The sequence below is a fragment of the Suricata suricatta genome, chromosome 2, assembly GCF_006229205.1.
Source record: "Suricata suricatta isolate VVHF042 chromosome 2, meerkat_22Aug2017_6uvM2_HiC, whole genome shotgun sequence".
Taxonomy (NCBI): domain Eukaryota; kingdom Metazoa; phylum Chordata; class Mammalia; order Carnivora; family Herpestidae; genus Suricata; species Suricata suricatta.
This window is the reverse complement of record NC_043701.1, coordinates 17,169,806-17,195,874: the sequence shown is the minus strand read 5'-3', so window position 1 is coordinate 17,195,874 and position 26,069 is coordinate 17,169,806. Positions and strand designations below refer to the sequence as shown.

Sequence of the window (26,069 nt, the reverse complement as noted above, 5' to 3'; positions counted from 1 at the left end):
GGGGCCGGGCCGCGGGTCTGCGCGGGTCTGCGCGTCCCCGCGGCGCCCGCGCCCGCTCGTCGCCCGTCGGGGTGGGCTGCGGGGTTTTGAGTCCGCCGGGCGCCCATCCCTTTGCGGTGCCCGTTCGGCCGTCATTCAAGTCACCGAAACTTGGAGGTGTCGGCAGACATTTTCAGAGCCACTTCTGGGCTGTCCCGGCGGGCCTGTGTAATCCTGTTGCGAAAGCTTCTGGGGTCCATAATGACTTCGTGTCCTCCCCTCGTCTGCCCTCCCGCCCCCGCGCCCCATCCCTGCCGAAGAGCCCTGCTGCTTGGGTTTTGGAGAACGGAAGGGAAGGGTGGGGGCAGGAATAAGCCCTAAATTAGTAACCCCCGCTCCCCCAAGGCGCAGAAACCCGAGGTCGGAGTAAGAGGCTTAGGGGCGGCGGGGTGCGGGCTTGTCAGGCCTTTTAGAGCTTCCAGACTTTGAGGATGGCTGCTTGCTGGCGCGAATGAGTCAGACCCTGGTGTGCAGGCAGCGCTTCCAAAGCGCTCGTTGTGGGGGGGAGATGAGTGTCCCTCTGAGTAAATAAATTATACCTTGTGAATCTTTATTTCCGTGAAAAACCGGTTTTCTGGCAAAGCTGAGTGTATTTCAAAGATTGCCTGGTGAAGGTTTCAGGACGTCTCGCCAAAGATTTCCAAGTGCAAGTGTCTCTTCCAAGTTTCGGAGCCGTCCACACTTGATGCTTCCAGACTCTGATTCGGACACGAAGCAGGTGCTCCTTTGTCTTCCTGGTGGCCGAGTTGAGTGCCCTGGGGATGAGATGCTTTCCCGCATGTTATATGCTTTATCAAAGGGAATAAAAAGTGCCCTTTCTGGGTGGTTTTTTTTTTTAGATGGTAATTGATTTTTTAAAATCTCTAGGTGGAAGGAGACATAAACTGCCCAAACAGGACAGGGCTGTACCCTTTGCCTCTGGAAATTTCTCCAGTGTCCTAACTAGGTGTTAGTTTAGGAGGCAGTAGAAATAATTACTGTCATTGAATTGTAGGAAACACAAAGGTTAAAAACAGTAGCAGTTCGTGGCCACCTGGGTGGCTCAGTCGGTTCAGCATCCAAATTTGGTTCAGGTCATGATCTCACGCCTCTGAGTTCGAGCCCCGCATGGGGCTCCATGTGGACCGCTTGGAGCCTGTTTCAGATTCTGTGTCTCCCTCTCTCTCTGGCTCTCCCCAGCTCACGCTCTCTCTCTCAAAAATAAACATTTAAAAAAAAACCGTATTGGCCCCGAAGTGTAAGACGGTACCGTTGAGACCTCTGCAGCGGTAGCTCTCGGTTCCGTGATACTTAATAAGTGCTTTTGCAGAGTGTGTTTATCCGGTTTTGGAATAGACTTCTTGCTGTGTATAAATATGCATGTATCTGATCTGGGGATTCAGGATCCTCAGCTTCAAGGAGAGAGGCTGCCGCCGTTCATTAAATTCCTAGCTCAGAAGTCACTGGAACGCGGCTGTTCTCTTGCCCCCTGGTTCTCCCATCTCCCCATTGCATCTTTTGAAAGACGTGGATACGGTTACTTTTCACCTTGATTTTACCTCTATCGAAGGATTCACTAAGTTTCTGAATTTGGGCAAGTCTTTCTCTTTTAGCCATTTCATTTATAAAATGGGTTGCGGGGCGCCTGGGTGGCTCAGTCTGTTGAGCGTCCGTCTTGATCTCAGCTCAGGTCTTGATCTCAGGGTTATGAGTTCAAGCCCCACGTTGGGCTCCATGCTGGGTGTGAAGCCTGCTTAAAACAACATCAACAACAGTGGGTTGAAGCAGGTGGTCCCTAAGTTGTCCTTGAACTTTTAACTTGTGACCAGCCATCGTGTCCAGATGCCTGGGCTCGAACCCTACCTAGCAGCATCGTTTTTTAAGCTACCAGAACTTGGGTAGGTTATTTAAATTATCTGTGCTTCAGTTTCCACATATGAACATGGGAACTACTTCCTGGCTTCGTTGTGAGGATTAACAATGAGTTAACACATGAAGTTACGTTAACTGACAATAAGGACCCAGATATTATTCAGTTTCTCTTTTACATCAGCTGAAATCAGTCCCAAAAATGGGGCCTCGTTTGCCCTCAGAAAGGTAGGTGATGGGAAGAGTTTCGGAAGGGATGAAATGGTTACAAAGTTAACACCTGTGCGTGGTCATCGCACATTCTGGAACCCTCCAGGACGTTTCCTACTGTTGTCACTTCCTGGAACGGCAGTTGAAAGCCACTGCACCTGGTTGTGCTGCTTACATATTCCTTTCATTGTCCTTTCCTCCCTGGATGGAAACATCTGCCGACGACCTCCCACCGACCCCCGCAATCCAGAAACTTGTTCCCGCCAGTTGTTGGAAGGAAACTTCAGAGGCTTTTGAGGGGAGGCCTGTGTACACTGCTGCTCCTGGGGTCATGAATTGCCCTTGTTAATCCCCTGCTCCCTAATCCCGCCTCCCTTGGCTTTTGGACCCTTCATTGGCTGACAGTCTTTACCATTGTAACACATGTGGCTTTATTTTTATGCAAGAGCCTGCACCGAGTGAAGGGGACTGGCTCTGGGTGGGCCCTTCCTGGGCAGAGGGGGTCGGTATCTTGGGGCAGCAGCTGGGAAGTGGTCCTATCTAATCTCACCTGCTGGTACTGGCTGCTTTCCCCGTCTTCTGTTTCTAGGTGTTTCTCAAGGCCCAGTCCCTGGCTCTGCTCTGCTCTTCAAAGCCACCCTCAGGGAGTGTGTGCCTTGTGCATCACCTTTCCCCTTTGCTGCCTCCCAGACTACCTTGCGTCCCTTTCTCGGAGTTCCAGTTCCCTGTCATCAACTGCTGCTGAACATCTCTTGTCCTGTCCTCTGTCTCAGGTCCAGCACGTCTGGACCCATGGCCTCTTCCCTCCCCCACTCTGCAACCCAGGCCTCACACCTGGCTTCTTCCTCTGTTCTCCAGCCCTTTCTCAAATTTGACATGCTGACATCATCATTGATTTATTTCTCTCCTTCATTCTTCATATCCTTTAGTTGCTATGCCTGGCCCATAAATTTCCCTGTGCAGTCTTGGGCAAGTTACTTAACTGTTTCGTGCCTCAGTTTCCCCAACATAAACTTGGCAGTAATGGTACCTGCTTGAGAAGTCTGTGAAGAGCATGAGCTAAGTCATGAAAAGAGAATGCTACCTTGCACACTGTAAGCACTCAGTAAACATTAGCTGTTGTTTTACGCCATTGGGTCTTCATTACTCACCTTTTGAAAGTTGCATCTTTATGTTCCCCACTGCCACGTTCATAGAGTCCGTCTTTTTCTCTCCGCCATTGCACTACTCACCAGTCTCGTTGGTGGAGGAATGTGGGTTTTGAGTTGGAAGACTGATTTTAGGTTGTGCAGTTTAACTAACATGCTGACACTTGGGTCTCTGCTGCTAACGGGGTATCTGGTTTAGGTTTTGTCAACTCCTGTTAAAATAGGCTCACTACAAAGCACCCGGGTGGCTTGGTTAAGTGTTCTGTCTCTCCTTCTCTCTGCTCCTTACCTGCTTGTGCTCCCTCTATCTCAAAATAAATAAACTTAAAAAAATAAATGGATAAAATAGGCCCACTACTTCCTCAGATGATCTGTCACTTTGGGTCACCATCTAACACCATTCTTGGTTCTAATTCATATGCCAACACTTTACGTATCTGAAGAGCATTACCTTGTCACCTCTCTGTGTCCCCCTGACCCCCATCAGTCTTGTCTTTAGACTAAATGTCTCTGTTTCTTCCATCCATTTTTTTTGATTTCAGGTTTATGCTGGTTAGTCTTCCCTGACTAGTCTAGTTTGGGGTTCTTTTGTTTGTTTGCTTTGAAACATGGCACTCCTGATTCAGCCGTAGAAAAGTCAGGCTGTCTTCCCTACTTCTGTGTTTCCTTTGATGCCCTTGGTGTCCTGTGCGCTCTTGCAGCTGCCGGGATAGTCATCCAGTGTTGTCTTATTCACGTGCTCAGAGACCGCCAGTGGTCTTTATGTCCCTCCTCATCAGAGAGTAACCACTTGCACTTGATTTTCAAGATTTGCTAATCTGACCCTATTTTCCCTTCCTGCTGCCCTGCAGCATATGTCCTCTGTTTGAGCTTGAATAGACTGCCCGACTGGCCAGGACCAACCTGTGCACCTTCCTGCCGTCAGACCTGCCCATATGGTTTTCCCGTGGTCCTCTTTTTTTACCCATCCCCCTCCAACTACTCTTAATGGCTCAATTCCCGTCTTGTTCCATGAGCTTTCCTTATGACCTTAAGCTCCTGAAGTGTTGACACTGTTAGGATCCATCTCCCCATTAATTTACATCTTTATAGGTCTTTCATCAATGTTTTATTATGTTCTCAGTAATAATCTTGTACCTTGTTTTTTATATGTATATTTCCAGGTACTTTTTAGTTTAGCTGTTGTGAGTGGCATCCTTTTTAAAATTACATTTTCAAATTCATTGCTGATGTATAGAGATGCTAACTTTGGTGTATTGATTTTTTTAATGTTTATTTATTTATTTTGAGAGAGAGAGAGGGAGGGAGGGAGAATCCCAAGCAGGCTCCACAGTGTTAGCACAGAGCCTGAGGCCGGGCTCAATCCTGTGAACTGTGAGTGAGATCATGACCTGAGCCGAAATCAAGAGTCTGACGCTTTACTGACTGAGCCACCCAGGTGCCCCTGGTGTATTGATTTTTGTATCTAGCAGTCTTTGTTATCTTTTAACTCCCGTAATTTGTACATTTACTTGGAAGTGAATCAGTGAATGCCATACTGTGAAGACAGTCTTATCTCTTTGAAGGCAACAAGGACAATTTTGTGCTCTTTTCCAATTTTTTTCTATATCTCAAGTTAGGATTTCCGGTAGTAGTGAGAGTGGATATCCTAGGGTTTTTTTCCTGCTTCTAGTGAAAATGTTGTTGAAGTTTTCGTGTGATCTGTTCTTGATAATTTCCTTACAGATTAATGAAGCTCTCTTCTATTTCTAGTTTAAGAACTTTTATTGTGATTATTGTGATTGTCCATTGAATTTTATTATGCTGTTTCCCCATCTGATGGTCAAGTGATTTTTCTCCTTTAGTATGTGCCTACAAATGCCATTAGATGTCTAACAGGAAGCACTTAAACTGTGTGGCCCATTCGGACCGTCATCTGGTGATACACTTTGTTTTCTTCACTGCACCTTCACGTATTTTAGTGTTGTCTTTCTAGAATAGACCATACATTCCAGGGGAAGAAGCAGCATGCCTTGTACTTAGATTTCCCAAGCACACGGCACTTAGGCAATACTGTGTGATTTATTTCATTTGTTTAATTAGATATTCCTCTTGCCTGATGACTACTCTCAGATATTCATAAGATCTTTGAATATTTGAATCAGCTTCTTTGAGAACAGACAGACCAGTTCTACCTGATAGACCTCTTTCCAGAATGTTACAGCTAACTTTTTCATAAATGTTGCAATTTAATTTACTGGCTTAGTTGAAGAATTAACAGCTTCCCCCCTCCCTCTCCCCCCACCCCCCCGTTCATTCTCTAAGGAAAATTATTGAGTATAAAGTTTAGCGTTTAGCTTACATCTTAAAAACGCACTTCTCTGTGGTTGTAGTGGAAGAGCTATAGGTTATATCCTCAGCAGAGTTTTGTTTTAATGTATAGAATGTGGGTTTCATTATCCCTTGAAGCAGTTGTTAACCACAGTTGATAATTGCTCCACAACAAGTCGTAAATGTTTAAAGACTAAGTTACAAAAAGATGAATTTTTTTCTTGCCTCCTTGGAACGGAGCAGTCTTCAGACACTTCTCTGAGTGTGTAGATTAAACTGAGAAATAAGGGCGCCTGGGTGGCTCCGTCAGTAGGGCATCCGACTTTGGCTCAAGTCATGACCTCGTGGTTTGTGAGGTCGAGCCCCGGCAAGGCTCTGTGCTGACAGCTCGGAGCCTGCAGCCAGCTTTGGATCCTCAGTCCCCCTCTCCCTCTGACCCTTCCCTGCTCGTGTGACACGCAGTCTCAAAAATAAGTAAAAAACATTTAAAAATAAATTAAAAATATTTACACTGAGACATCAACATATCTTTTATTAATGTTAGATAATGTATACTTTTGGCTTTATTGTCCGTGTATAGCTTTTCTCATCTGAGACCATAAAATATTTTTGGGTGTCCTTTTGAATGCTAGTTGTAGCTATATTTGCTAAATAAAATGAGGTTATTTCTGTTTTTTTTTAATTTTTTTATGTTTTTTATTTATTTTTGAGAAACAGAGACAGCATGAGCCGGGGAGGGGCAGAGAGAGAAGGAGACACAGGATCCGAAGCAGGCTCCAGGCTCTGATCTGCTACCACAGAGCCCAACACGGGGCTCGAACCCACGAACCGTGAGATCATGACTTGAGCCAAAGCCGGAGGCTTAACCAACTGGGCCACCCAAGCACCCATATTTATTTATTTTTAATGAGATTACTTTTAGGTTTCTTAAGCCCTTGTCAGTAAACATGAGGTAGTTCAGATTCTATGTCATAACTTGGGTTTGGGTGTGTACTCTTTGAAAATGTAATTTGATGAGTCCTATTTCAGACTGTTAGGTAGTATGGAGTCTGGGTTATTGCCAGGTCCCCAGGTAAAAACTGTAGCTGTAAGTGCTCACTGACAGACGTAACATTTTGACTGGAGAAGAGGTTGAGCAGCACATCATAAGAGTCCCATTGCTTTGGAGGTGGCTCTCTTGTTTTTAAGACTTAGTGCTTCTGTATGTGGATGCAGTGTTGTTACTGACCTGCTTACGTGTCCCTACATGAAAAAGGAGTTGATTTTCCGTGGTGTTCATATACAGAGCCAGCAGTTTGTCCCAGTGGTTCTTTTTTTTTCACCGTAACATTTCCATTCTTTTTAAACATTTGTCCAATCTAGAAACCTTGACACTGTCTTTGATTTCCTGTTTTATCCTATATAGCTGATATTTTACCAAATGTTACTGATTTTTAATATATTTTTAAAAATACTTATTTATTTTTGGCAGCAAGCCAGATGTGGGACTCGAACTCACGAATCAAGAGATCATGACCTGAGCCCAAGTCAGACGCTCATTTGACTGAGCCACCCAGGTGCCCCTGATTTTTAATATTTTTAAGATATAATTCACATCATACAATTCACCCATTTACAGTGTAGATTATAGTGTTTAACTAGGCATCATGCCCAGTGCAGGGCTTGAACCAGTGATCCTGAGATCAAGATCTGAGCTGAGATCAGGAGTCTGATGCTTAACCAACTGAGCCACCCAGACACCCCGAATTCAGTGGGTTTTTTTGTATGTTCATAGAGTTGTGCAGCTATCACCAGTATCTGATTCTATATCCAGTATTTCATTGTCCCAAAAAGAAACTGTATATCATTAGCATTCATTTCTCATTCCCCACTTCCCCAGCCCTGGACAAGCACTAGTTTATTTTGTATATTTATGGATTTGCCTGTTCTGGACGTTTCCTTTAAGTGATGTCATGTAACATGTTATTTTCCTACTGCCTTTCCCTCAGTATAATGATATTAAGGGTCATCCATGTTGCAGTGTGAATCAGTACTTCATGCCTTTTTATTACTGAGTAATACTTCGTTGGATGGATATACCACATTTTGTTAATCTGTTCACCAGTTTATAGGCACTTGGGGTGTTTGTAACTTGTGGCTGTTACGAATAATCCTGCTGTGAACATTTGTGTGCAGGTTTTTGTGTAGATGTATGTTTCAGTCCTCTTGCGTATATGCCCTAAAGTAGAATTGCTGCATATATAGTAACTCTGCGCTCAACTTTTGAGGAATGGCCAGACTTTTCCCAAAGTGGCTCTACCATTTTACATTCCCATCAGCAGTGCGAGGATGAAGGTTCCCCTTTCTCTGCATCCTTTTCAAACCGTCTGTGTTCGTCTTTTCTATTGAAGTCCTTCCTAGTGGGCATGATGTGACACCACATTGTGGTTTCGATTTGCATTTCCTTAAGGACTAGTGACATTGAGCAGCTTTTCATGTGCTGATTGGCCATGTGTATGTGATTTGAAGTGGCTGTCATTTTTAAGTTGGGTTGGTTGTCTTTTTATTGTTTAGTCATCAGGATTCTTATATTCTGGATAGAAGGCTCTAATTGGTAGGCAACTTGCAACTGTTTATTCCATTCCATTGGGTTGTCTTTTTATTTTCATGGTGGTATTCTTTGAAACACAAACATTTTTAATTTTGATGAAGGTTAATTTATCTTTTTTTTTTCCGTCACTTTTGCTTTTGGTGTCATATCCAAGAAACCGTTGCCTAATGCAGGTCTTGAAGATGTGCTCCTGTGTGTTCTTATGGAAGTTTTACAGATCTAGCTTTCACATTTAGATCTTGATCGGTTTTGAGTTAGTTTTTGTTTATGACACAAGGTAGGGGTCCGTACTCAGTCTTTGGCATGTAGATATCTTGTTGTCCTGGCATCGTTTATTGAATGTGTTAGCACCCGTTGTTAAAAATCACGTGACACCTGGGTGGCTCAGTGATCCACTCTTGGTTTGGGCTCAGGTTATGCATGTGATCTTGCAGTTTCGTGAGTTCAAACCCCGTGTCGGGCTTTGTGCTGAAGCATGGAGCTTGCTTGGGAGTCTGTCTCCCTTTCTCTGCCCCTCCCCCACCCACTCTGTCTCTGTCTCTGTCTCTCTTTCAAAATAAACAAACTTAAAAAAAATAAAAAAGTTGTTAAAAATCACTTGACCATAAATGTAAAAGTTTATTCCTGGACTCTGCATTCTATTTTGTTGCGCTCCATTGATTTTTATTTTATTATTCTTATTTTAAAATTTTTATTCATGTTTTAAATTCCAGTATAGTTAACACAGTGTTATATTACTGTCAAGTGTTCAATATAGTGATTCGGCAATTCTGTACATTACTCAGTGCTCGTGAAGATAAGTGTACTCTTAATCTTCACCTATTTCACTCCTTCCTCCCCACCCCCCAGCCTCCTCCCTGGTAATCATCTTGTTTCTATAGTGAAGAGCCTGTTTGGGGGATCATCATTCATTTTTAAGAAGAAAAACAATTCAGTCACATCTGCTTGCGGTCCCCCTGCTACCACACTAATCTGGGCCTTCCATGACCTGTACTTCTTCATTATTCCGCCTTTTTTGAGTAGAGCTGCTAGTGGATCCTTGGAGAAGCAGTGGTTTCATCACGCTGCTGCTGGTAAGGGTAGCCATTGGCGTCCTACCAAGACTGCATGTGAACTAACCTTTGCCTGCGTTTTGAGGTCCCCCAGCCAGCCCTGCCCAAGGCTCCACACTTACGTCTATTTCCTGAGTCAAATCCTCCTCTAATCCGTCCTGTCTCTCTTAGTCATGTTTCTCATCCTCATTCATACCTCACGCCGTGATTCTCCACATTCAGTTCCCTTCCCAGTTGAAAATTGAACACTTTCTCAGCATAATTAGAGGCTTTAATAACAGGTTGAGGTGCATTGATCTCTTTCAGATATAGTTTCTTAGAAGAATCAGTTCTCGGTCATTCATGTGGCCACTTAATGCATGACCCAGTTCCGGATCCTGTGCTGGGAGCTGCCTTCAGTTGTCTTGTAACTATTTTATTTATGTGGAGCTTTTTTTGCTTTTACATTGTATAAACTCTTTAAGAATGTAGAGACATTTTATAATTCTTTCACGGGGCTGAATATGAATTTATTTTTAGTATATAAGGGTCTTTCATCCTTTAATCAAAACCTTTGGGGACCAGATGTATTGAGAGATATTTTTAAGATTTTAGAAAGGTTTAAGCTGCATATACCTTGGTACTTAACAACCAGGTAGCATTCTGTTTTGACATACATTAAAATATTTCCTGTTACACATATTCTCCAGTGGGGTGTAGGGTGGGATCCTACGTTTAAAGATTGCTTTTTCTGTAGCAAAAAGTGAGTATCCACCCTGAATGTGATAGACTATAAATAGTCTCCTGTCAGTTCAGGTCAGGTGTGGTTTTGCTGCCAAATGAGTTACAGTGAAACCGTTTGAGTTGAGTTTGGGGTTTCAGAATTGTGGGTATGGATTGTGGGGCAACACGGGTTCTAAGCGTACGGGGTAATTATGGAGCGGGGAAACGGCGTCTCCTCTCGTATGCGAGCCCCTGGGCCAGTCTGGACTTCCTCCTTGACTCTTAGCTGCAGCCTTTTCCTCCCACGCATTTGTCCTCTGACCAGTTTGCTCATGTCACTGCTCTGTCCCCAAACCCATGGTGTTTTGCCATTTTTTGTCCCTAGTGTGCTTGTGGGCAGAAGCCCACATTCCTAAAGTCTCAGGATGGTTGCGGAAAGGACGTAATAGTAACTCCCTGAGTGAAGCTCGGGAAGTAGTCCCTGCTCTTCTTCCTGCACTGCCTTCTCTGCGGGGAGTGCAGTGGGGGCCCGGGATGTGGATGGGGCGCCGGGGCGGCGGCATACAGCCGTCTGGACGGACTCCTGGCCGAGCGTCCAGGTGCTGGCCTGGATGGAGTTAAGCAGTCTTGGCGTGCAGAGGGGTTTCAGACTCATTCAGACCTTCTGTAATCTGGCTCCAATCTTTGTCAGATTAATGAGTCACTACCATTCCTCAGACTGAGATTTTATATTTTTATATTTTTACTTCTTTTATGTGTAAATTTGCCTATTGAGCTTCCCATGAGGAACATATAATTGCTTTTCTGGCTTCATGCATTTTCCTCAACATTTCTCTCTCTCTCTCTCTTTTTTTTTAAATTTTTTATTGTTTATTTATTTTTGAGAGAGAGAGGGAGACACAGAATCTGAAGCAGGTTCCAGGCTCTGAGCTGTCAATGCAGAGCCTGACGTGGGACTTGAACTCACGGACCGTGAGATCATGACCTGAGCCGAAGTTGGACGCTTAACCTAGTGAGCCACGCAATTGCCCCTTAACATTTCTCTTACTATGTGATATTTCATGTATGTGATTTTACAACATCCCAGTGATAGACTGGGCAGTATTCTGAAACTAGAATTGGACATGACGTGTCTAGAAGCCCATAGTTTTTGTTTTGTGTTGTGTTTTAAAATAACTGCTATTTTTTCATGTGCCTTTATGGCTGGTGACCTTGCCAACAGGAAGCCACGTTAGATACACCATATTTATTCTGAGACACACAGGGTAAGAACCAGGAATCCTTGAATGTTGGAGCTGGAAGGAACATTGCTAGTATCATGTTTTATACATCAGGAAACAAATCAGCTAAAGGGACACATAGTGATAGAACCAGAACTCTAGTTTATTTTTCTTGAAAATTTGCAACTTTATGTTTCTCTGTTTGGCTACTTGGTGTTGGAGCTAAAATTCTCAGTTGATTTTTTTTTTCCTCATCTTCTAAATAAATGTAATACTCTTTCTGGATTTGAAAACCTCTGTCGCCCTGTTTGAACCCAGAGAAGTGAAAAAAAAAAAAAATCATTTTGCTTTTTGTTACCACCTTGGTAAACCTATGTTTTCATAAGATGTATCTAATTAATCAAATGATTAGAAAATGGTCTGTGATTAGAGATGGGAGAGCCTCATTTGTGCTTAATTTACTAACATCACACCAATTTAAATTGTGTTTTTGGTGTTGAAAGCTCAGTAAGGCTGTGTTCTGTTTCCTCATATATATCTCTAACTTGAAGACTAGTAGGTTAGATCATACCATTACAACTGATGGTGTTAAGTGCCATGCTTTTTTCTGGGTATTGAGTAGGAGCAACACTGATTAAAGAAAATGATGGGGGGAAACACAGATGCCAGTTTGAATTTATGAAATTAGAAATGAGGCATCCCGCTGGAGATTGTGAATTATTGGAGGAAAAAAGCCCAGAGAGTTATAGACCACCATTAGAACTCAGAGTTTAAGGAGCTTTGGTTCTTTTGCTGGAAATGGAGTGCTTTGAGTTTTCATGAAACGGTCTCTGTTCGGGAAAACAGCCACCCGATGGGATCAGCATTTATATTTCTCTAAAAGCCGTGCCTGTCTCTCCTCCGAGTAAGAGCTGGTTAGGGGGCCTGAACTCCCACAGGTGGTACATGCCTGCCCGTTGGGTGCCAGCCAGGCCGAGGGCTGGGCCACATGCTCTCTCGGTTGCATGTCAGAGTTTCCTGTGCTTTTGTCTCCTGATACATTTTTAGTTTTGAGCGTGAATCAATTTAGGTTGTCCTGTGTTCCTTTGTTGTGAACAACCCTGAAAAAGCCCCTTCCCTCTCCTGCGTCTCACATTCCACTTGAAATAAGGGATTGAACTTTGAAAACCTCTTCATTTTCTAAGATCCTATCATTTAGCTGAGAACTTTTTAAAAATCAGATATTTTTCATTTAATGTAACCAAAAGTAACACTACTTCTAACCAAAGAAGAAAAAAAAGACAAAAAACAGATTGCTTTTAGCCACACCATCATGACTTTGGCTTGGGTTTCTAGACTGACAGGTGTTTCTGGAGGTTGCGAGGTGGCAGGGAGAATCCAGGGTAGCTTTGCTCACTGCTACCACTTATTCTTGCTTCTGTCTGCTCCTTACCCTTTTGGGAGAGTATTTCTATGTTTATTTTCCAGAAGGAAACTGAATCTCACACTACCTAGCCCTAGGCTGGACACTGGGGTCTTGACCTGTCCTGATCTGCTTAGACTGTTGTCTGCATAGTTTGGTTTGGTATCAGATGGCACAGAACTTGGTATCCAGTGTAACTTTTCCTGTTCTATTCTTTCAGCTTGGATTTACTTTTGGCAACGTGGTTGGAATGTATCTGGCCCAGAACTATGACGTAAGTGACCGTATCCGTGTCCTCCCCGACTCCATGTCACTATTTTGTAGTGACTTGTCTTTGTGGCAGTCCGGTGTGCCTTCCAGCATAAATGAAGTCCATAGATCCGAGGAAAATGTCCTGAGTTTTGAAGAACGATTTTCTGTTGTTTGAAAGAAACCACCTCACAAAAGCATCTGTCCTTCATTTCACCACAAGAGGGCAAAATCCCATCACTTTAGATGGCCTTGTGATCCTGAGCTGTGCTTGTTAGCCCAAAGTCATTGATTATAGAGTCTTCTTACAGCTCTATGGACAGTCATGTGATAAGTGGGAATTGAAAGACTAATTGGATCATCTTTTCAGAGTTATATCAGCCTCATGTTATAGAAGGGGAAGTTGAAAAGCAGGTGACTAAACTGCCCATGAATGGGGCTTCTGGAAAAGTTGTTTTAAAGAGAGAGGAAGGAAGGAAGAGGCCAGGAAGAGGGAAAGAAGGGAAATAAATTAACTCTTGATTTGTTTGTGGTGAAGCTTTTAAAGTGTGACAGAAGAAATTCCTTGTCAACCTTCACTTGAGTTACATGGTTTTCCATGCAGGAACTTTACGAATTTATATCACCTTTATTGTTCGTATGCACAACTTCTATTTGGCAGTGGACTGAGGTGCTCAGTGAGTTTATAAAAGTAGAAGTCAGACTCTAGCTTCTAAAGAGAAATATACTTCAGTTTACAGCTTCTGAGGTCCTTATGCAGCCATGAGGCTAAGACACTTTCAGGAGAAAATGAAGACTTAACAACAACCCTTTATCGTTGGAAGAAGAGAAGTCAAAGAATATCAACCAGGTAGATGCAAATTTATAATCCTCTTTTTTTCTCTTTAAAGATACCAAATCTGGCTAAAAAACTTGAAGAAATTAAAAAGGACTTGGACGCCAAGAAGAAACCCCCTAGTTCATGAGGTGGGCTCCAGCGCAGTCTTCTGGATATGCCGAGTCTGCTGTTCTTCAGGGCCTCCTTATCGTCCGAACCAAAAGCTTTCGTGTTAAATTTCAGCCTCAGCAGTTTTCCTCTCTTCTAGGTCCTGTGTTGTCTTACTTAGAGCAGCAGATGGGCTGCGAACCCAGAGTGACCCTTTTCCAGCCTTCCCCCTCTCCTCCCTCCTTCCAGCAGCTTGGGGTGGCCTGAGACTGGAAGTTCGGTGCTAGATGAGTAAACGTGACCTTTCACTAGCAGTCTCTCCTTTATTCGTTGGTATTTCTACTGTTTTCTAAGGAAAAATTGATGAGTTTTGTATAGCTGATCAGATATAAAGCTGATTTCATAGTCTAGCAATTATAATGGGTGTTTAAATATTTGGTACTAAATTACATTGTTTCAGAGTAACTAAAATTAAAGTCCAGAAGCCACTTAATCCCAAATTTTCCACTTGCTTTATACCGTTAGCAGGCAGCGCCGTAGCTGCTAATTTAATCATTAACCGATTTGCTACATTAACTAAGAAACTATATCCTGAGAATCCTGTCGGAAACTAAATCTGTAAAACACTGGCCTTTATCCTCTGTGAACTTCGGTTGAGTATGCATGTTTTTCCATGATGATGTCCTTGATTTGGCACTTTTTCCTCAAAAGAATCCTCCTTATTTTAAGGGATACAGGTGCATTTGATGTTACATGATGAATAAAGACAGGTTGTCTGTAAAGGAAGTTTTATGCCTTTTCACATCAAAAAATGTATTTACATTATAACTTTATAGTGATTCTCATAAGAAAACTTTGAAGGTTTTTGTTGTTGTTGTTGTTGTTTGTTTTCAGTTTTCTCCCTGCCATCAAAAATCACCATTGTATGTTGACCCGTAGGTGGAGACATCTCTACTCCTCATTCAGCAGGGAGAAGATGAGACCTCCACCCAAATGCCAAAGATTTTCATTGTCAATGGGGAGGGGGCGCGGAGAGGCTGCTTTTAGGCAACAGGCAGTGGCACCTGAGCAAGGCCAAAGGGCCCACAGGGACCACGCAGACAGGCTCATTCAGCCATAGGCCCTGCTGACCGAAGGGCTATGGACAGCAAGGCCCAGTTCTTAGGACCCCACGGAAGGGGGGTTTCAGCAGCCCTCATACTCCCTTACTCTGCCTTCTGCCCACGGCCCCTCGCTTTGTGGCAGACAGTCTGTCCTTTGCCATCCTGCCTGCCGCTCCCTTGCTCTTTAAAAAAGAAAAGAAAGAGATCACCACGTAATTTGTCAAATGTATAATTAGTCCATTTTTTTTAGTTAAGAAAATGTTTGGGAAAGTTGTTCACTTTTCCCACGGGTCAAGATACAAATGTGATTCAGGATAAAGGGCTTCTCCCACTCCTGGCCTTCATCTCCTGGTTCCTCTTCCTGGAGGCGGGTGCTGTCAGCAGTTTGCTGTGTACTTTGAGAAAGAGTCTGTGCCTAAACAAATACATGTTGGGGGGAGGGAGCTTTTCACGAATGATACACTGTATTGAGTTCATCCCTGGCCTGAAATGGAGATCACTCTGTATCAGTATGTAAGAAACAGGAACCTGTTTGCCTTTTTTGACTCCATGGGATTCTATTGAATGGATGTACCATAACTTAATCTGTTACTGAGGAACATTAGGATTCCTGTCTTTGGCTGTTACAGTGATGACCTTGAACCTAAAGTTATTATACATATCTGCACTTGGTATAGCTATAACTAAATCCTAAAAGAGTAATTTACACTCACTATAGAAGAAGTCTCGTTTGATTGTGTGCTTTGTTTTAGGGGACTTGTTGGGCAGCTCACTGGTAACGCCATTTCTGAAGAAATTTTCACAGAATCTGTAAACTGGAAGAGTAATTTAGAGACACCTTTATTCAGACAGTGATGACATTGGGACTATGCAATTATAAGAGAAAAGGCTCTGCTTCTCTTTGAAAACGGGGATCTCCCTCGTGTGGGTATAGATTCTCTCCCTGGCAGCTTTCCCCGGCGTGTGGTACAGATGGTGGGGTGACCGCGAATTCCGGTTTGGCCCCCCCCAGCAGTGAGATCGTGGGCAAGCGTCTTGTTTTTCCGACACCGTTGTACTCTCTAAGTTGTGGACGCAGTATCTACCTCATACGCTCACTGGAAAAACAGTTGAGATGATGTATGTGATATGTTACACAGTGCTTTGCAAATTGCCCAATAAAAGTAGGTATTGGTCCAAACACGCTGCTTTTGGTCAGAATACTTTATTGTTCTGCTGTTGCTTTTAGAGCTAGTTCATGAACCATAAAAAATTTGTCACTGTTCTGCGGTCACTCTTCTGGTTGCTGATGAAAATCTAGAATATCTACCTTGATCACACTTCCCGGCTCATAAGATTTGATCTTGAATGACTGAATGGTTAGCAGAATGAACTATAGTCTTAAAGGATAAAGTTTTACCACTTTTGAGGGTATTCAAAACGCCACAAGTGGGGCGCCTGGGTGGCGCAGTTGAGAATCCAACTTCCGCTCAGGTCATGATCTCATGGTTTGTGGGTTCGAGCCCCACATCGAGCTCTATACTGACAGCTCAGAGCCTGGAGCCTGCTTCAGATGCTGTGTCTCCCTCTCTGCTCCTCCCTGACTCATGCTGTCTCTCAAAAATAAAAAAAATTTTAAATGCCACAAACTTAGAGAGGTGTTTCCAAAGAGGGATTCCTCCTCACAGTCAGGGTGGCACGACTGCCTGTGTGTGTGGTGTGTGGGATTCCAGAGTGGGCATGGGGGTACCTTAAATGTTCGGAGATCAGGTCCCTTTACGACACCTTGTAAACCGGGGTGGCATGTGGATTTAGGGCTTCCCTCAGCAGTGACTCTGTCCCTCGTTTACCGGTGCGGAGCCGTCCAGCAAATTCATTCTTGCCTTCACCTTCACCTTCACCACATAACCTGCCCTGCGGTGGTGCCAGGCTGACTCCGTGGTCACCCTCCTGATACCCTCTTCTAGTTAGGTCCGCGCAGCACTGAAAAGGGGCTCGGAGTTTTCAGCCAAGAGCATCGTCTGTCACTGACATAGAGGAGCCCGGAACATTAGAGATGTTAGGGTGTAGTTGAAATTTTGTACTGTGGTGAAGGTTGGAATGACTGCAGTTGTGGCCCTTTGTTCGGTGTTGCGTAAGGACCTTCACCTCACACCCCATCGAAGGGAGGGTAAGAATCCCTGCGAGACATGCTCGTCCTTTCCTTTTAAAAATGTTGAGAACTCCCATTGATGTGATTTAAGAAAACTTCTTGCTACACCTGATCATAAAAGGAAGGTCACTCACATGTGCAAAGTAAGACTTCAGGATTGATGTTGGGAACCTCATAAAGACATTGAACCTGACAAGTTTATCCTTAAACCGTAATCCTCCCAAAGGGAGAGACAAACCCAAACAACCTTCTTTAACATCATCACCAGGGGCTGTGTTTCAGGAGCAGAAGTTGCCAGTTGATGTCTTTAGTAGATGTTTTCACTGATTTGGTGTTTTATGCAATTAAGCAGGTTTAGAAGAACGATTTTGTTTTTTCTAACCCATTTACTCCGTTTCCGTTTGTAGGACCGGAGAGAAGGTTACAAAGTGTGGTTTCTCTAGTTGGCTGTGTGGACGGCTTCACAGAGCGCATGTACACGTGCATAATGTTTGCGTTTCCACTGAGCAGCACTCTCCCTAGATACGCGGCTGGTGTTTGTTTTCCTGCTGAGTTCTCCTGCCTTTTTAGTGCTTTTTCTGTTCGTCCCCCTGAAGAAACTCCGCTGGAGCAAATGAGGCTTTTCGTAAACTGCCCATCTTGGGCTGTGCATGCAGCATTTCTGTCCTTTACTCGTGAATGAGTGCTTTTTTCCCTGCTGACTATTAGGGCCTTGTGGAAGGCACCGGGGTGGCAAAGGGAAACTAGTAGGAGATCTTGCCTGGTGTTAATAGGGGAGTTTGTGACACTCAGATGTTCATGTTTCGTTTATGCCTTTCCTAAACCTCCATGCACCATGTTTTGTCAAGTACATTTTTTTTTTTGCAAGGCCCTGGGAAATGACACAACAGTGAGGTTTCAGGGAAAGGGCACAGGGTGGGGCATTGCTTGCAAAACCTGCGTCGTGGGCCTGCACGGGCCATTGTCCCTGTGGTGAGGCCTGATGAGAGGTGCCGGGGCGGTTGCATCATTTTTGCACGTGCAGTTGTAAAGGATCAGGACAAGAGTCACCGTTTAAACTGCTGGGCAGTCATGCTAAGAACTCATTTAGTGAGGGGAGAGCAGGATGGTTCCATGTGTTCTTGGTCTCTCTCGCCTTCATGTTCCAATGGTTTGAACATCTTGGTACATACTGAGAGTGATTCTAGGGTTCAGATGTACGCTTTCACACATGGCCCCTAACCATGAAGCCCACTACGTTATTTAATATTCCACTGGAGAAACGGATCTGTTCTCACACTGGAGGGAAACACTAGCCATATTTTATCTACTAAAAGGTGGTTCACGAATCTGCCATGAAAATGCTAACTTAAAAGGGTGTATACCATGTACTTCATGGGGGACTTCAAGGAATTTCAAAGGCAATTTCCAAAGGCAGTGAAGCAAGTCTGATATATAATTGACTTGAAAATAAGGTGCCGCTAAGGGTCTTTGTTTCTCAGTCATCTATAAAATGAGCTGGTGAAAGATGGTCACATATGCTTTCTTGTTAGTGTTGGGAAATTAAATGATAAAAGTCAAATTGTAACCTATGTGCAAGAGACAAGACTACTCAGGAGAGCCGCTTGCCAGTGTCCACCAGCGATGACACGGAGTTGTTAGTCATTTCTGACCCCTCCTGTCCCTGGAATGAGCTGTCTGGGGTAGCCTGAACTCCGGTTTTTAGGAGAGAACAGTGCTGCTCTTTTGAACGGTCAGTAGACCCGACTGGAACACGTGCTCTTTCCCAGTTGGCCACTTGAATCCACTGGCTCCTTGAAGCCAGTTGGCCGTGGGGAGTCTCCCTGCTTTCCTAGGAGCTGGGAGCTGCTCACATGCACAACCGTGGCCAGTAATTCTAAGTCAACTTAATTCTAAGTCACTCTTCTTTCTCTTTCTACTTATTTATGCGCCAGGAATCTTTCTGATTATTTGCACCTTTATCTCACTGTCCGACCCAGAGGCTTGGGGTCGGAGGTCTGTGGTTGACATTTGACACTTTGGCAGCCATGACGGTACGGTAACACCCTGAGTCTTATGAACATTTTATAGCAAAATAACTATGCAGACTTCATCAACTCAGCCATAGTGGACATTACACTGGGATTTTATCTGGGCTCCGTAGGTCTTTATTTTTTTGTCAGTAGTCACATAATGTGGCCTAAGCTCCTTGATGTGGCAGAAGCAGTAATATCCGTGGTTAAATCCTGTCTGTCAGGTGGTGGTCAGAGCATGCAAGTGTTAACTGGCACCAAAGAAATTTTATAATTATCAGATACCTGATTAACTAAGGGAGCGACCTCACTGAGAAGTTACTGTCGTGGGGAAACTGCCCATGCTATCGATAACTTAAAATCAGGTCAAACAGAGTAGTAACTGTGGGTGTTCCTTTTCCAGTAAGACTGACTTAGCAAGTACCCGTTGGTAGAAATCAGAAATATGTAATGCCTACGAGCCGGGGGGATTAGGAGCTGTATCTAGCATCGAGCAAGGACATCTGTCAAGGAGAAAATGGCCTGGTTTTCAGGAGGAAGAAGGAGGCCTTGATTCCCAAAGTGCTTTTTCTCATAGGAAACATTTATTAAGTAGTTAGTTTTATTACATTGTACAAGCTGCTGGGGACTTGCAGAAATGGAAGACATCTCTCCCCATGAGGGGCTCCCTGTTGGAAGGGGCTGGGGCGTGAAGCCCCCCGCACTTGCCTTCTTGGGAACGAACTACTCGTTACATCCAGAAGAAAGCCAGTCAGATAGCGCTAGTAGTATGTGGTCTTCATGAGAGTTTTGGCCTTTTTAATAAGACAAGTATGGAAGTTTTTCCCCCCTCCCAACTCAGCCCGTGCAGTGGTATTGATGATTAGTGGGAAGCAGAGAGAGAGGGGCCACCCAATCCCCATAAGTAGAGAATCCCTAAACCTTTCATAAGCCAAAATGACCAAAGCGAAGAGGCAATTACCATTCATTTACATGGAAAGACACCTGAGTGTTTCCAGACCTCCACCATAGCCTCTCTCAGGCTTCTCTGATACCTTAGGACACATCTTGCTGATGGGCACACACAGTACAGATACTCGCAGATGCAGCTCTGAGCTCTGGCAGCTCAGTGCAGAGATAATGGGTGCAATTTCCCGGAAGGTGGCCTCATGACGCCACTCCAGTTGCTCAGGTTGCACACTGCCCCTCGAAGGGCTCACTGCAAAACCACTGCTGAACACTGCTTGGACTTCTCAGAAACCTGAAAATCCTCTTCAGATCTCCTCTGGTCAGCGGAAACAGGCACCCATGTAGGTCATTTTTAAAAGCAAAGTGGCGTCTCCAGAACTTTTGAAAAGCCAGGGATACCTGTACTAACTTCAGTGTGTCTTCTTCCTCTACTTCCTTTTCCTTTGACAAAGAGAACAGTACAAGCCTCTTTCTAGAGGGGAACACATTTCTTTATGGGAACTTAGTGCCAAGGGTAAAGAGAAGCCATGAATGGGAGATGCTTCGAACGGAATCAGGGTAGGGATAAAAGAGTACTGATTGCCACAAAGCGGACTTGCCAAGATTGCCTTTCTGCGGTGGGAACTTAGGATAGAAGCGCTGAGGACAAAGTTCTGGGGAAAGATTTTCGTCCGAAAGAGGAGATGTGGGATGGTTCTGGATTTCCCCTTCAACTCCTAAAAAGGGGTTAAGATATTAAGAATAACACCAAAACCAGGGAGGCTAGTTTGTGAGGCTTAGCCTCTGCGGGGCCACGAAGACAGGTTTTCTGCCCTTCCTGTCTCCAGAAAGACCTGGACAGCCCAAGATCCAGGAAGCGATAAACTCCTAGGTTTCCCTGAACTACAGTGCTGAGGGAGGAGGGCGGGGAAGAAGGGACTAACATCCAAGCTTGCCTCTGGGTTGCCGGAGGCTTCCTGCTCGTCACCTGAGGTGGCGGGTGGTGGAACCTTCTGGTGAGGGCTGTGTGCCCCTGGTGGCTTTCTTGGCCTATTGGTCAGATTCTGTTCTGTGCTCGTTGCTCCTTGGGCTGGGCTGCCTGCCCGCTGGTGTTAAGCCTGATTGGTGATGTTACTGACCTCAGCCCAGGCCGGAAAAGTGTCCAAGTGGAAGAGGCTAACTCCCCACGTGTTGATGGCCACCATCACGATCACCAGGCCAATGACATTGACCCCCAGGCCGGCCTTCACCTGCGGGACACAAACCAAGTCCACCCGTGTCACCGGGCAGGCAGCAGCACAGACCCCAGGTGCCCCTCCTCGGTGCCCCCCACCCAAGCTCTGGCCCTAGCGTGCTGCCTGGGATCTGTAGTGTTGCCTCAGAGGCCGTCTTGGGACTGTGGAAGGATGGGCCAGGCCATTAGAACCCTCTCCACCTGTGGCGCCCACACTCCCAAGTGGAGGCCCAGCAGGCATGTGCTTGGACCACCGGGTCGCAGTGTGTCGAGATCACAGCAAGCAGGGGGCCTGCAGCTACATGACAGGGAAATGCACGAAGGCAGGGGCTTCTTGGGACCTTCAGCGTGCTAATACGTAGGGGGACCGGTAGGAGAGGCCACATTCTACACAGCCTTCGCCACTGTTAGCTGTTCCGTCAGGAATGACTTAGGGAAGGTGGTGTATGTGGGGTTCACCTGGACCAGCGGGTCGACCTCCTCTGCTTAGCCCGTCAGGGGAAGGTGACACGGCCGTGCTAGCTTTGCTTCTTTCCACTGAAGGGATGTCACCTCCATGACTCAGCCCTCCCCTTTCTGCTGTGGAACTGACCCTCACAGGCTGAGGGGTATGAGGCATGACGGATGGGCCAGCCGGGCCGGATGGAAACGTGTACAGTAAGCATGGCTGGTGGCCTAGCAGGGTGGGCAGGCTCACAGCCTGTCGCTGCTGTCAGTCCACTAGGTGGCATTACACTGGGAAAGCTGTGAGGAAACTGCTCAGGCAAGTGACTAGATGTGTGGCCAGAGCCCTGGACTTGTTAATCATCCTTGCCCCCTAGGCTCTGGGCGTGGAGAGCCGCCCATGACTCCTAGCAGAGGGAACAGGTTCTAAAGGAGCCGAACCTTTAGAAGGAACCACGTAGAACATCCGCTTGGAACCCCCATCTTTAGCAGATGAAACGAGTCTCGAGTCGGTGCCCAGGCTCCAGAACCCAGGACTGGTTCCCTTCTTGTCACCTGGTGCCTTTGAAAGGCACTCTCTCTAATCGCTGGATTCCAGGGTAGAAGGTGGGGAGGGGGAGCTGAGTGGAGGGGGCACCCGGGAGAGGAAGCTGGGGAACAAGAGAGTAGGGACCAAGCTCAAATCTCTTGAGCAGACAGGGTCGTGCAGTAAGAGATGGGAGGAGGGGGTGGTGGTGACCTCCCTTCCCTGAAATATGACAGAGCACTTAGATGAGCAGGTTGAATGGTGAAAAGGATCAGAATATCTACTAGCCTGAAGCTCTTGCTTCCTTGCCTCCATTTGATATTTGGTGAGCTGAGGGGGGCAGAGGAATGGGCCCTATTTCAGACAGCCTCGCCCCAGTAATTAGGAGTTGTTTTCATCTTCTCCCCAACCCCCAGCAGCCTGGGTATCGAGGAGCCCGGCAGCGAGCATAGGTTGAGTCTAGGGTAAATGTGCCCAACACTACAGTCTGACCAGAGGTCCCCTCAAGGCCATCTAGTGTGAGTTTGGCTGTGGGGGCTTCATTTTCCCATTGTTGCTTCTGGGGCTTCTTGCGCCAGAGAGAGATCTGGGGATCCCGTGCCACAATCCCTTCCCCCTGGGCTCCTGCGGTGCCTCCCACTTCGCCCCCACCCCCACCCCGAGTAAGCCAGCAGCTGTTTGAATGCACATCCCTGCTGGTCCTGAGAAGAAACCGAGGCAAAGACTTGTGCCCCCTCACACCGGGCTGTGTCTCATGTCTGTCCCAGCCTTGCCTGTCCATGTACCCACTTTCCCCCAGAGAAGGGCGCCAGGGGACATGGTTGCTCTTCTTGGTGCTCGTGGACCAACCGAAAGCCTTCTTACCAGTACCATTCTTTCTGCCACACTGTGCTGAGTGTTGGCAGACCACAGGCACTGCTATAAAATGCCAAAGCTCAGGAGAAGGCTGTGGAGCCCGTCCTCATGGCCACCAGGGCTGGCAGGGCTGGCAAGAAGAGGGCACCCATGACTCACCATGTCTTTGATCTGGCAGTGCCCATAGCTGAAGACGATGGCGTTGGGGGGGTTGCCCACGGGCAGCATCACTGCAAAGGAGATGCACATGGTGACTGGGATCAGGGTGTAGAGTGGATTAATGTGCAGCGTTTCCGACTAGGAGAGGAGAGAATTCACAGAGACATTAGTGTTCACATGATGCTCGTGGTTCTTGGGCTCAGCATTGCAAACACGCTTTCAGTGATGGCTTGGTGTTGGCTAAGTTTGGCTGGATACCCCGCGCCGGGGTAGTTCATTCACTACCTTCAAGGGCGTATAGTTCTGGGCGACCCAAATGGGCTCATGCTGCTCACTCACTCCCCAGGGAACCATGGGCATTGAGTTCCTCCCTGGAAGGGATGTTTCAGTTCTTGGTGCTGGTCTAATTTTATTCTTTAGCTGAGAGATTGATTCTTCAAACTCCCATCTCATGAATAAGCTGCTTTGATTGGAGTAGGGGTCCTTCATCCTTGGGGTGCAGAACCAAGGGTTTTTTTCTAAGTAAGATGCTTGCTTTGCATGGGATTTGAACCCATGGTCTTGGCCTCAATGTTGGGGGGTTGTAAGTGCCCTCCTGCGCTCATACTGGTGATGGGGGGGAGGAGAGATCTGAGCACTGAGCAGAGAGAGTGGCTGGGGGTAGTTTAGGGTTAAAAAGAGCAGCAGGGCATCATTTTGGGGGTGGGGCGGGGAGGAGCTTTCATTTTCTAGGTTACACCTCACGGAAGGGACTGATGCTGCTCAGCCAGGCTAGGATCTGGCCATTGCTCTCCTCCCCTGGTCCATCAGTAACATTGTTCTGAGACCGTGGGGTAAGGCTGGCATTGCCCTCAGGTCTCAGACTCTCCTGGACTGAGAGACTTGGGGGAGGTGGTGATGGTAGAGCTGTGGGCTCCGTCTGTATGGCTGAATGTACTTCTGGGGTCATTTTGCCTCTGTTTTCTGTAGTTCCTCCTCCAGCCCTGCTTAGGGTCTTAGGAGAGAAAGAAATGATGATGGTGAGGAATTGGAATCCCTGGGTTTTAAGGTTTTGTCCATTCTCGTTTCCATTCAGGACTGCCTCAAAACTAATCTTGTCTTTTGGAAAAGGGTTTCTAGAACCCTTGCTACAATCTGTTACTTTATTGATTTACTCATCAGTGGCTCTTTGAAAGACTTCATTTCCAAACTACGGCCTGAGCACCAGTGAAGGCCATGGCAATGACCAGAGGAGACAGCACAGCCACGGCACTGCTCCCTGGACCTGGAGGAGCCCCCCATCTGGACACATGGGCGCCCTGCCCCACTCACCAGGCTGCATAGGATGGGCAGGAAGATGGTGATGGTGGCTGGGTTGCTCACAAATTCTGTGACAATGGACACCAGGATGCATGCCAACAGGGTGACAGCCCATGGCGGGAGGCTACTCAGAGACAGCATCTGGTGTCCAATCCATGTGGAGAGGCCAGAGCTCTGCAGGGAGATAGGTGATACAATAAGAAGGAGGAAACAGCCATTCCCATTGGGATTCTTAGACTCCAGAAGGTCAGAGATCATGGGGGGGCTGGAAGGAACCGCCAGGAGGCATCTAATTGGCCTCCCTATTTTCAGGCCGACTGGACCCAGAGGCATTACCGATTTGATGATTAGACAGTTTTATAGCCCCGAACATTTTTTATGATTGTATAATGGTTTGGCAGGGGCTAGAGATTTTGGGGGCGACAAGCCCCTCAGTGTCAGTCTCCTTACTGTCTCCAGCTTCGGACATTCTCACTCCGTGTATATAGTCAACAGCGCTTTTTACACAGACTCCCCAGGGTAGTCCTCACTTGTGCTTTTGAAATCTAGTTCTCTTATCACCAACATCTTTGGATAATAACCTTCCCTGTGAATTTTGGGGAGTCAGTGGGCAAGGCTGAACACTAGAAGCTTTACATGAGTAATGAAGGAGTCTATCTCTACTAGAGGGAAGGTGCCCCCTCCTGGGAAGATGCCCCAGAAGCCGAGTCACGTAGTCCCAGCCTGTTTCCGGTTCCATCTCATCCTGGCTGACATCAGGATCTACAGTCGTCAGTGCTTCTTCACAACACATGATATTAAGGCATGCTGCCACTCTCGAACCTTTTCCATTAGCAAAATCTATATAGACCTACTCCAATAAATGACTGTTCCCTCTTGGAATAACTTATTTGGTTGGGAACTGTTCATTTGCCCATGGTGAAGACCCCTTCACTCCCCTGAAAAGTGAAGGGCACCACTGAGTCTTTGTACTAAAATCCCCAGGTTGCCATCCACATTCTCCTGCCCGCGCCCCCTGCTCCTCTCCCTCCAGTGGTGGACGTGCTCGACTGGTCCCGGATGACCCTGGAGTCAGCAAATGCACTAAAGACCTGGAGAGTAGGGCCGAAAGCAAGGTGAGACATCTTATGATTCCTCAAGTTAAGTCCTACTCATATTTTACTATTAAAGGTGGTCTCACCACATTGTCAGCAGGCTGTTGTTTCTCCCCTTTGCTGAATTCACCAAAGGCTCTATGATTTCTACAGCACTCTGGCCACCCCAAGGTGAGCTCATAGGCAGCTGGTGACCAGAGGCCTTCCAAATTCTCTCTGCTGTGGCGCCTTTACCTGGGAGCACTGACCCCAAGCTGCAAGTCCAACATGTGGGGACTGTGGCAATTAATGGTTGGCACAGAGCTTTGAGGCCTGTAGGGGCCCTGTAATTATTCCCTCTTCTAGCACCTTAAACCTGGCCCAGTGGACAAAGGGAGAGCAGTTAGCTGAGTGGAAACAGTACTTCTTACAAAGAAATGGGAGTTCCATTTATCATGATATCCAAATAGTACTCAGAAGTAAAGCGAAATAATTGTAATGGCACTTCTTTTTCCAGAAGCTATTTGATACTGTAATTTAAAATAAATTGATAAATTAGATTGCGAAGTTAGAAAAAAGCACAACAAAGAGAGTCTTACTTTTTTTTTAAA

General features: G+C 46.0%; 2 protein-coding genes across 5 annotated transcripts in view; one reads left to right on the top strand and one right to left on the bottom strand.

The window, feature by feature from the left end:
• The first annotated feature begins 709 nt into the window (after positions 1–709).
• On the top strand, positions 710–25,455 carry STMP1 (short transmembrane mitochondrial protein 1). 4 transcript variants are annotated; one of them, XM_029922935.1, is made up of 4 exons: positions 9,531–9,603; positions 12,742–12,795; positions 13,661–13,736; positions 25,052–25,114. In XM_029922935.1, the coding sequence occupies exons 1-3, from the start codon at positions 9,553–9,555 to the stop codon at positions 13,733–13,735; spliced, it is 180 nt and encodes a 59-aa protein (XP_029778795.1). In that variant the 5' UTR covers positions 9,531–9,552; the 3' UTR covers position 13,736; positions 25,052–25,114. The 4 variants fall into 4 exon arrangements, with proteins under 4 accessions (XP_029778802.1, XP_029778795.1, XP_029778788.1 ...); XM_029922928.1 differs by lacking the exon at positions 25,052–25,114 and adding an exon at positions 25,370–25,455 and having other exon boundaries at positions 9,532–9,603; XM_029922942.1 differs by lacking the exons at positions 9,531–9,603; positions 25,052–25,114 and adding an exon at positions 710–757 and having other exon boundaries at positions 13,661–15,510.
• Positions 19,504–26,069, bottom strand: part of SLC13A4 (solute carrier family 13 member 4) — a 43,387-nt gene continuing 36,821 nt past the window's right edge. The window contains exons 14-16 of the mRNA XM_029922889.1: positions 24,398–24,559; positions 23,087–23,224; positions 19,504–21,118 (exon numbers count right to left, since the gene is read on the bottom strand). Of these exons, the coding sequence (XP_029778749.1) occupies positions 20,981–21,118; positions 23,087–23,224; positions 24,398–24,559 (438 nt within the window). The 3' untranslated portion in view covers positions 19,504–20,980. The remainder of the gene's footprint in view (positions 21,119–23,086; positions 23,225–24,397; positions 24,560–26,069) is intronic.

What these genes read in the sequence shown, in the direction of transcription:
- STMP1 (XM_029922928.1), top strand. Translation starts at nt 9,553, where the DNA reads ATGCATGACCCAGTTCCGGATCCTGTGCTGGGAGCTGCCTTCAGTTGT. An exon ending in GAGCTGCCTTCAGTTGTCTT is followed by an intron (nt 9,604 to 12,741) that starts GTAACTATTTTA and finishes CTATTCTTTCAG; the next exon opens with CTTGGATTTACTTTTGGCAA. An exon ending in ATCTGGCCCAGAACTATGAC is followed by an intron (nt 12,796 to 13,660) that starts GTAAGTGACCGT and finishes TTCTCTTTAAAG; the next exon opens with ATACCAAATCTGGCTAAAAA.